General features: G+C 39.1%; 1 protein-coding gene across 1 annotated transcript; it reads left to right on the top strand.

Annotated features, from left to right (window-relative positions):
• The first annotated feature begins 987 nt into the window (after positions 1 to 987).
• LOC146389620 (putative C-type lectin domain family 20 member A) lies at positions 988 to 7348 on the top strand. The gene is made up of 5 exons (XM_084922967.1): positions 988 to 1033; positions 6130 to 6513; positions 6609 to 6953; positions 7039 to 7127; positions 7211 to 7348. Exons 1-5 carry the CDS (start codon positions 994 to 996, stop codon positions 7334 to 7336), a joined length of 984 nt encoding a protein of 327 aa, XP_084779093.1. The 5' UTR covers positions 988 to 993; the 3' UTR covers positions 7337 to 7348.
• The last annotated feature ends 4201 nt before the right edge of the window (positions 7349 to 11549 follow it).

Below are 11549 nucleotides of genomic sequence, written 5' to 3'. Positions count from 1 at the left end.
AACCATGAGTGGGCTTATTTGCTTATGTATCTTTTCACCTCTGTTTTTTGTTTTTTGTTCCTATTACTCTGCACTGCTTTTTTGCATTTATTTTCTGTTTAAAAACTTGATCTCCCAGTGATTTGCATGATGATTTGCATGCTGGCGAAATAGAAGAAAACTATCTCTTCTTTGGAATATCAAACTTTATTCTATTGCCCATTTTTAACTCCTAACTAACTGAAGCTTTTCACTGAACTACCCAATAAACACATCGTTACTCTCTTTCTGGCCACAAACATGGAAGCACTTCTGATATAATTTTGTTCATATTTAAGAAAATCAAAACATATTTTACATCTCACTCAACAACTAACAAATACTGAATATACCTACCCAATTAGGGGTGACTTAGGCCACAAGTGACCCAGGCCGTGAGTTTTGAAACCCCTGCCTCAGAACATAGAATAAACAAAAGAGTTAGTTGCCATTAAATCATTTTTTCTTAAACACCTAATTATATTTATTGTACAAAATATATACAGTGTACATATAGTGTGTTACATAAACAATTTAATAATGCATTAGATAAAAGTATATTAACAGCATTTGCTTGACTACATGAATGTAACAATATTATAATTAACATTCATTAAAACACATTTTTTACTGTAACTCCACTTTCTACAGAAAGGTCACGCCCTTCACATGTCCTGATTTGACAGTAAAATATATGAAAGGATCAAATAAAGACCTTGTTAAAGTCAGCTTCACTGAAGAGATGACAAGACACGTTGTCAGGTAGGTTACCCATCATTATTTATTTATTAATTTAAATTAAACAATTATTTTAAAGACAAGTGTTTTATATAATTATTTCTGATATGCACACTAAACGTTATACTAAGGAACTTATTATACTCAAATCAGAAATTCTAAATGATAAAAAAGGGTGATAATAATTATGGTACAATAATAATCCTGATGACTACATCTGTTATACAGATCCCAAGAATGGAAGAAACTTGTTTACTGCTAATCCTGCTGCTCTCAGGTCAGTGATATTAATATCTTAAAAATTTGAAATATATTTTATAAACATACTGAGACAGACTGATGTTATTTGGGTAATCAGATTACAATGCAAAGTTTTTAAACAACGCAGGGACAGAGAGAAAAATTTTACTTCCTCGTACCACAATACCTGATTTCATTTCAGATTTAGAACAGTATTATTGTAGTAGAATGCTCCTGTTATATTAACAGTAATAGTAACAACAGTATATTACTGTTTTTATCAACAAGTCAGTGTATTTCTAGTGCCGGTCCTGAGCACAGATACAAGAGAGTTGCATCACAAACAAACCTGAAGAAACCTGACTTCGAATCTTTGCTAAATCAAATATGTGGCTAAGGGTTAAATTTCTATACCAGATTCTTGGTGTCTCAGGTTATTAATTAAACAAAGGAGGATTTGAGGTAGTGTAGACCAAGTGGCAAGGAAGGTGATGAATAGACAGCATCAGCATACTGGTCAAGTTTCTTTTAAGTGTACTTTATTAGTGGCATCTCCATTCTACCATTTAAAAAAAATAAAAGCTCCTAGTAAAATTCACACTTGCTTTACAGGACACACACATGAGTCTCATGAGTTTCTACCACTGACAAATAGGTTAGACTAAACAATATGATTCTAAACAAAAAACAGGAGTTGAGTTTTTTACGCTGAAATGTTGGTTTGTTTTGGCTCACACTGAAAACACCGCATTACATAGCTGTTCGTACTGCTTTAAAGCAAAACATGCTATGCAAGAGCGTAGATTTGGTTTTGGCATTGTGGGGACGGATGATTCAACCACCGAACCCTGCCCTGTTTCTTTTTTTTTCCTTTTCGTCTTTGCTTCTTGATTAAAAAAAAGGAGAAATATACTTGCCTACATATGCTATTCTACATGCTTTTAAACCATTTAAAATTACAATTCATAGTTTTATATGTGAATTATATAATGTTAAGTTACTATTATACAAATGACTGACTAAGTATTTTATACTTTAGTTTACTTCAGCCATATTCCATATAAATCAGGTATCATACAAAAATAAAAATAACTTCAAATACAGTCATGACAATAAAAGAATATGACTTTAAGGACTTAGCAACATTGCTTCAGTTATACTACACCAACATCTCTTATACATTAGTACTAAGGGAACACTGAATGATCTGGTGGTTTTTGTCCATAAAACTAAGATCTAATCTAAGATTATCTAATCTAAGATTACCACAAAGTAACAGATCTCTTAGCTAAATTATGCAACATTTTAGGCACTATTCCCCCGATCAAATCAGTGAGCTGGGATGTTTTACTCTAAACATGAACTACTGTTACAGCAACAGACATGGACTACTGGTGTTCCACACAACAACTCAATGTCCACTATGTGAAGGAGCCAAACACATGTTTTCTCCTCTCATTAACTGAGATGAACTGCTGGCATATTTGTTTTACATCTATACTGTCCAGTCTCTCCTGGTGGACATGGCAACACGTTATTCATGGTTACATACAATTTTAGACTGATGTGGGCCAAAGCCTAAAACGATGTGCTGGGAGTTTGCTGTTCTCCCTGGTTCAGATATTTGAAGTTTGCACAGCTACATTCTCGCCTGAAAAATTTGTAAAAGTTTATTTTGCAACCCAGAAAGAGTAATAAGAGGGGCACTGAAATTCGGGATTGTCCGAGAAAAAAACGGGAGGGTTGGCATGTATGGCCTTGCATAGCCTGTAACATTGTTATGATGGACCGATTTTATGAGTGAACTTGACTTTAAGTGACTTATAGGTTTCTTTGAAAAATACTTTCTTATATCCAGGTTCTTCCTTTTTGCTGCCATCCTCTCCTCCTCACAGGTCCTTGCAGCGCAGGCTTGCCGCTGCTAAAACTAAACAGAGCTCCCTGAAAGGCACAGCCATATTTACATATTTGTCACATGATATAGGACTCCAGTAGAGAACGTAATTTAACTCTTTCTGCACCGCTGGGTGAATGAGACGTTGACAGATCGCTTTTTTTTATTTCTATCGGTTTTGTTTTTCTTTACTCGAAAAGATCAAATTATTGGTGGGGACATGTCCCTTCCGTCCATGCCAAATCTACGCCCTTGATGCTATGCATATGACACCAAGGGTGTTCATCCTCTTCAGTTCTAATGGAGACAGTTGCCTCTGCCATGTTTTCATGTGTTTCTTCTTTCTTGGGCCGCTCTGCCCGTACTGTTAAAAGAGTTACAAGAAACTCCAGTGGCGGCATCGTGCATTATTAGTAGTATTATCTAATGTGTGAACTTAATTATTTTTTAAAAAGTAACAAGTCGAATATTGCCAAATATAGCGGAGTAAATGTTGTGTTTCTTATTCACAAATGTACTCAAGTAAAAGTAAAAAGTATGGTGCAATAAAGGTACTTTTAGAAGTAGATTTTTTCAAAAACTTTCTCAAGTAAATGTAACTCGTTACTACCCACCTCTGGACTAATGCTACCACAAACAAACCCAGGATAGTATGTAAAGTAAAGTTACATCAGCAATGTCTAAATTAAAGCATTATTATGGGCAGAACATTATTGAAACTTATTGAAATTATTGAAACCCAGCCCTACTACTCACCTCTGTCTATCTGCCTGCACTTTGAAACGTAGCCAACAAGAATATCTGTACCACAATCAATCAGAGAGGTCCCACCCGTGTGTTTTTTGTTGGCCACACAGAGACTTTCAGAGTTGCAGAGACTTATTTTTTACTCGAACAGCTGGTCGCACCGGTGCAACCTAGGACTTTTTTTTAGTCGCACCACTGAGAAATTAAGTTGCATTTGCGACCAAATTGGTTGCACTTTAGAGTCCTGATTAGGCTAATTCAAATTCAGTTTTGAAAAGCTTTTATTCAAGTTTCATTTCAGATTCAATCTGAGCAATTCAAATTTAAGTTATTCAAATTCAGTTTCTGATGGCACAACGTTCTGCCCATACATTATGACCAACTGTAAAATAACAAGGAACAATATGGTTAAGGGAAAAGTGGTAAATGAGTTCAAGCCAAACCACTTTGTCACAGAGGAGAATAGGGGAAAAGGGCTTTTTTCAACTTATTGAGAAACAAAGCTTAAACTGAAACAGGCAGTTTTACAGCTGATCAAAATTTTAGGACCACATTTGCCATTTTCAAGTGGTCTAAAATTTTTCATAGGGACTGTAACAAATATGCAAGCCAGGCACTGGTTTAAGTCAGTGGGATGAGCAGGTGACCGTATGTTGTATGGCTGAGAGCATCTGGCTCAGTTTGAGTTTTGCTGCATGTCTTCCCCTCTCTCTCTCTCCCTCTGGTTTCCTGTCAGTCTTCAATGTACCTCCCTAACAAAACCAGAAAAAGGCCAAAAAGGCAACTTTTGAATCACTCCCACTCCCTTCTTCTCTTCTGGCTCTTGGCGAAGCCGGTCACACTTTTCTCCTCTTCCTCATCTTCCCTGCTTAGCGTCTTGTGTCCTTGTCTAGTCTTGTCTATTTTCTTGCTCTTTCTTACTCTTTCCCTGGAACACTCTCTCACAGTCTGTTCTCTAAAACCTAAAAGAGGAATTATGGATTTGATCAACTGATCGCTGAATGCAATTGCCTGGGCTCGGGTGAGCCTGAGTGTCCTGGAGGTACTCTCCCTACCGGATACACGATAGACCGATGGCATAACTGGAGGGACGTGCCTGGCGGGACTGTCGATCGAGGACGTCGAAGACATCTACCTGTTTGGAACCATGATAACAGGATTCTTGCTGATCGGAGCTGGCTTGGCCCTGGCTTATCGAAGATTAAAGAAAGTGGAATCGGCTGTTCAAAACCCCACAAGGTTGCCCACTGTGATTGAAACGATGGGACAAGTTGTGAGTTCTCAAAATGGGTTCATTGAACGCAGCACGGATAAGATCTTGGAGAAGCTTGAGGCTGCCGTGAACACTCAGAATAAGACCGCTGAGTGAAAATTGGATTACATCTTGGAGAAGCTCACAGCGGTCGTGAGTTCTCAGAATCTGCTCCTTGAGCGCAAGATTGATAGCATCATGGAGAAACTCACGGCTCTCAAACGGGAGATTGAGAGACCAGTGTTGGACTGCTAGAACAGCTTTGAAATTCAAATTGTTCGCACTAAAGTAAAAACCACCATCATTTAACGCGGCTACCACTTCGGCGCCAGCTGTGGTCTCAAGGCTGGAGCTGAACAAAAACACCCTGATAACAGACTGTGCATTGACTGTTTCTTCCTATCCCTACGCAAGGCCACCTGGGTTGGCTGGAAAACTGTTTACTTAGCCTGGCAGGGCGAAGGACACTGTCTCAGCTGAATTCTGGACACACACATACACGCACACATACATATGCAGATATCTCTCCCCGGATCCAACGCCTCCTGCCATGCTTACCTCCCCATCGATGGAGACAGCGGCTCAGCTGGAGGCACGAAGAATCGCAGCGTCTGCGACCACTGTGCCCAACATCTTCACTGACATCTGTATATGTTGCATTATATTAGTTGTACATGGTTGTATTGTAGTATTGTGTGTTAGCCTCAGAAGTAAAGACATTGTGTTATTATATAGAAGTACAGATACCTGTGTTAAAAAATTAAATGCACTCACAGAAAGGAAAAAGCAGCTGTTTGGAGGACATGCTAGCTTTTTTTGTACTGAAACTTGTGCTGTATTAGTATAGTATTAAAATAACATTAGTACATGGGAATACAAACTGCATTTCAATCTAAATCTGATTAATGTTCTCGGCTTGAAGAATTTTATCTAGAACACACACAGAGAAAAATAAATAAAATTAAAACTATAGTTCTATTTTGTGTTGCCTTAAATATTTCTGATATATATTTAAACACAACCTGTATGTTTTTGCCTCTTTCATCTCTTTGTATGAGAAAAGTGTGGGTGATAGAAGAAAGTCCAACAGATGTGTCTATATGTTATCCTTCACTCTATTTAGACTCAAATAAGTTTGATGTTGGAAGGCGCGCAGTGATGTGAAATACAAACTTCCCCCAAAATGGTTTGAAACAGGAAATGTGTTAAAAATGTTAAACCTTTCTTTTATTTTTCTCAGGAGGACTTTCCACTCTTCCTTCCCACTCCAGAGAATACCACTTTGTGAACCAGCTGAAGACCTGGACTGAAGCTCGGAGTTACTGCAGAGAACACTTCACTGACTTGGTCACCATCTACAACAGTGACATCAACCAACTGCTTTTCTCAATTTCACCAAGGATCAATACTTGGGCTTGGTTAGGGCTCTATGATGATCGTTACAGCTGGAAGTGGTCCATGGAGGGAAAACTTTTTTATGTTGGCAGTACACATGAATTTTTGATCTGGGCTAACGGCCAACCAGACTGTGTAAATGCAAAGGAATACTGTGTGGCTCTTCAGGGACAAACACAGATGAATGATAGACCCTGTGGAGCTTCTTACCCTTTCCTGTGTTACAATGGTAGGAAAAAAGATTTGTTGCCCTTGATATCCCTACAATTTTATGAGATTAATAATGTGTGTTTCAAAATTCATCCTTTCTTGAATCTTTTACAGCCAAAAATACAAGTTACATCTTAGTGATGGAGAACCGCTCCTGGTCAGCGGCTCAGTCGTACTGCAGGACATACCACACAGACCTGACCAGTATAAGAAGCAAAGAGGAGAAATCCAACATCACGCTCACTTTGAATGGATCAGGGGTTCAGTATGTGTGGATTGGTCTCTACAGGGATCCCTGGGACTCCTGGTCTGACAACACAACCTCCACATTCACTAACTGGATTTCTTCTGAGCCTGGAAACCTCAATTCAATTGAGTACTGTGGAGCATTTAGATTAACGACAGGGGAATGGGCTGATGACTTCTGTGAAAATTCTTTCTATTTTTTCTGTTTCACAGGTGAGGTCCAGAATGCAAACACTGTAAGATCCTGTCATCATGTAAAACACTAATGTTTGTGTTTTTATATGTGGTTCATTTTTAGCAGTGACAAAGCAAACAGTGGTGAAAATGAAGCTTCAGTCAGAGGCAGACATGCACAGCACAGAGATCCAGCAGCAGGTTTCACAGCAGGTCAGCAGTTCAGTCACGAACACAAACTTGACACAAGTTCAAACTATGCTTCATGTTTTTCATCATCTGCACATTTTGTCCAGCTGTCAGGCCTCATGCTGTCAGAAGGACTGACAGACTTCAGGATTCGTTGGAGGAAAGTCCAGAGTTACCATGACGACCAGTCAAAGAAGCAGGATGGGGACGGTGACTGCAAAACTGAAGACTGACTGGACTGAACCACTTCATGTGTGAAGTTAATAACATGCTGTGCTGAGCTGTCTCATCCTTACCTTTACCATCCCTGTAAAGTTCCACCAACAGCTCTTTTGTTCAGCTGCAGTTGTAGTTTGGTAGAAATTCTTCAATCAGAGGTCCACTCACTAGTTTTCCCGATAGGCTCTAGTCTCTTGTTTTGTTTTGCAGGGTCTTTCAGCACTTTTGATAATGTCCTTCCATGTAAGTCACTGCACAGGCTTTGTCTGTGTGCAGTTTATTAGGATCCATAGTTCTGTTTTCATTCTGACGCCAACCTCTGCTGACACAAATGAGGAAAGTGAGGAGAGCCAGAGATCTGCTTGAGGAGGTCAGGGTGGACAACAAAACATTGTACTGTTTATGTCCTGTTTCTACTTCTACTGTTTAATAACTGTAACAGCCATAAATGGGACCTGTTGAGAGAGAGAAGACAAATATTCTCAAAGTGCATTTTCATTCATGTTAAAAATGGCCGCCATGTTTTTTTGCTCAATCAGGAGATCCAAACAAACACACCACATTCCACATTGGTGGTAGTGTTGAAGGTGGGCTTTGGTCTGATATCTCACATTTTTCTTTTGCACTTCTCTAGACATATTATATGATGATGAGCCTTCTGCAGGCAACACTCCTGTTACCGTGGCAACCCCCTCTTGTCCTCCAGTCAGCCCCTATGAGTTAAAGGGGGGGGGGGGTCACAGCAGATTTATTGTCCTTTTGTCTTGTATGTATCATATCCCCCATCTGCATTCCTGTGAAGGGGTGTACAAGCATCAGTGTACAACAAGTGACAAAATACAAATATGTGATGCTAATTATAAGATATTAGCCTTATCCCAACAGACCATACTGTTCCCAACCTCGTATTATCTCGTAATATTGTTGCAGAGGCGTAACTCTAGTAATTCAAGGTGGTGGGTAAAGTTTGTGCTAGTGCTGCCAAGAGTTATTGTTGTGATTTTAGGTTTTGAGTTGTATTTTCTATTATGGTGACATGTTTGTCTATTTTTCTTCATGTTATATTTTAAAGGGTTTTTGTTAATGTTGTCTTGTTTGCTGTGGTTTAAATTATATTTTTGTGCTTTCTGTGAAAAACCAACAGCTATTTGCATGAAAATAATGCATCTGTGTAGGTAGGTATAGAAAAGTATACAGTAAAATAGCAGAAGTGAACTAGGGATCATGAAACTAAGGTTTGGAGCCCTGATAAATTCAGTTGTTTTTTCTTTTGAACTTAAGGTGTGGTGTAGCTACTTTGAGCTTATTTTTCTATTAATAAATGAATGAGTCCTTTATGGGTTTTTACACTGAGTGATAAATCTGGTGACATTGCTATAGATCGATGAAAGTACAGGGAGTGCAGAATTATTAGGCAAATGAGTATTTTGTCCACATCATCCTCTTCATGCATGTTGTCTTACTCCAAGCTGTATAGGCTCGAAAGCCTACTACCAATTAAGCATATTAGGTGATGTGCATCTCTGTAATGAGAAGGGGTGTGGTCTAATGACATCAACACCCTATATCAGGTGTGCATAATTATTAGGCAACTTCCTTTCCATTGGCAAAATGGGTCAAAAGAAGGACTTGACAGGCTCAGAAAAGTCAAAAATAGTGAGATATCTTGCAGAGGGATGCAGCAGTCTCAAAATTGCAAAGCTTCTGAAGCGTGATCATCGAACAATCAAGCGTTTCATTCAAAATAGTCAACAGGGTCGCAAGAAGCGTGTGGAAAAACCAAGGCGCAAAATAACTGCCCATGAACTGAGAAAAGTCAAGCGTGCAGCTGCCAAGATGCCACTTGCCACCAGTTTGGCCATATTTCAGAGCTGCAACATCACTGGAGTGCCCAAAAGCACAAGGTGTGCAATACTCAGAGACATGGCCAAGGTAAGAAAGGCTGAAAGACGACCACCACTGAACAAGACACACAAGCTGAAACGTCAAGACTGGGCCAAGAAATATCTCAAGACTGATTTTTCTAAGGTTTTATGGACTGATGAAATGAGAGTGAGTCTTGATGGGCCAGATGGATGGGCCCGTGGCTGGATTGGTAAAGGGCAGAGAGCTCCAGTCCGACTCAGACACCAGCAAGGTGGAGGTGGAGTACTGGTTTGGGCTGGTATCATCAAAGATGAGCTTGTGGGGCCTTTTCGGGTTGAGGATGGAGTCAAGCTCAACTCCCAGTCCTACTGCCAGTTTCTGGAAGACACCTTCTTCAAGCAGTGGTACAGGAAGAAGTCTGCATCCTTCAAGAAAAACATGATTTTCATGCAGGACAATGCTCCATCACACGCGTCCAAGTACTCCACAGCGTGGCTGGCAAGAAAGGGTATAAAAGAAGAAAAACTAATGACATGGCCTCCTTGTTCACCTGATCTGAACCCCATTGAGAACCTGTGGTCCATCATCAAATGTGAGATTTACAAGGAGGGAAAACAGTACACCTCTCTGAACAGTGTCTGGGAGGCTGTGGTTGCTGCTGCACGCAATGTTGATGGTGAACAGATCAAAACACTGACAGAATCCATGGATGGCAGGCTTTTGAGTGTCCTTGCAAAGAAAGGTGGCTATATTGGTCGCTGATTTGTTTTTGTTTTGTTTTTGAATGTCAGAAATGTATATTTGTGAATGTGGAGATGTTATATTGGTTTCACTGGTAAAAATAAATAATTGAAATGGGTATATATTTGTTTTTTGTTAAGTTGCCTAATAATTATGCACAGTAATAGTCACCTGCACACACAGATATCCCCCTAAAATAGCTAAAACTAAAAACTACTTCCAAAAACATTCAGCTTTGATATTAATGAGTTTTTTGGGTTCATTGAGAACATGGTTGTTGTTCAATAATAAAATGATTCCTCAAAAATACAACTTGCCTAATAATTCTGCACTCCCTGTAAAGGCAGTTTAATACTGACGTTTTTGTTTATTTAGTTTTTTTTTCTCTATGTAAGTTTGAGGTCGCTTTTAAAATCAGAGGTTTTCAAATGTAAAAGGCCTGAATGTGATTTCTACAATCTAAAAAAGAGCAGCTGTAATGGAAATAGGAAGGCTGAGAAAAGAGAGCTGACTGAAAACTCCAGAGAAACTTATATATGTTTAGTTAAACTAGAATTGTGAAGTATGTTATATGTTGTACTTATGGTTTATAGTAGAATTGTGTTAAATATATAGCTTTCAATCAATGACAGTAAAAGGTCCAATCCCAATGTCTCTGCTCAGACGTGGCTGAACGCTGTCCCAGAGTGAAACTGGAGGAGCCTAAAGTCTCACAAAATTTCTCTTGAAATTCTGTGAGTCTGTAGTTCTACAGACTTTGTAGAAAGGCATCACCCACAATTTATAGTTGCTGTGATGTTAACCACAGGCAGTGGCGGTCCTAGCCTGTTTGGCGCCCTGGGCGAACACTCCCTCTGGCGCCCCCCCTCCCCACACACACACACAGACACACACACACACATAAAACATATTAAGGATTATACATTAACATAAAACTGTTGTCGGAACCATATATGAAGAGAGAGAGAGAGTATGCATTGTATGCAAACAGCTACCAAACAGCCATCATAATTCGTCATACAATGAGAACAGAACAAATTGACAATTGACAATGACTAATTAATATTAAAATCTGTAAAATAATGTATTGTTTGGAATTTAGTCCGTTACTGTTAGTATTTTTACCATTTCTTCTTGGAGCAACTGTAACCCACATTATTTCCTTAGGGATTAATAAAGTATTCTGATTCTGATTGTTTCAGGATGACCTGCCATTATCCAATCACACATCTGCTTACCTGTATCTTTTGCTCGTTTCTCCTCCTCTTCTTTTCTCTTTTTTCTAAACTGAGCACCTGATGGCTTTGAACTTTTCTTGTCCATCTTCCATTGGTTTTAATTTTGCACTCCAGTATGAACACAAATCCCCAAACTTGAGGATCGCCACAACATAACCTAATAGACCTACACCTTAGTTCACAGATTCACTTTGTCTATGGTTTATTTCTGGGATTTCACACAACCCAGGATTCAAATCATGAATACATAATGGGCTTGGATTTACAACATTATGAATGAAATGTGCTCTATTTGGAAGCAGCCGCCCCCCCTCCCCTTTCGACTGCTTGTGTGTGAGACATTAAATCATCAAACTGTAAATTATAAATTTTAAATTGTTAT

Source organism: Perissodus microlepis, chromosome 3 (assembly GCF_051167445.1).
Source record: "Perissodus microlepis isolate ML-2025 ecotype Zambia chromosome 3, ASM5116744v1, whole genome shotgun sequence".
Taxonomy (NCBI): Eukaryota; Metazoa; Chordata; class Actinopteri; order Cichliformes; family Cichlidae; genus Perissodus; species Perissodus microlepis.
The sequence above is the reverse complement of the archived record's forward strand: the minus strand, read 5'-3'. Positions and strand labels throughout refer to the sequence as shown.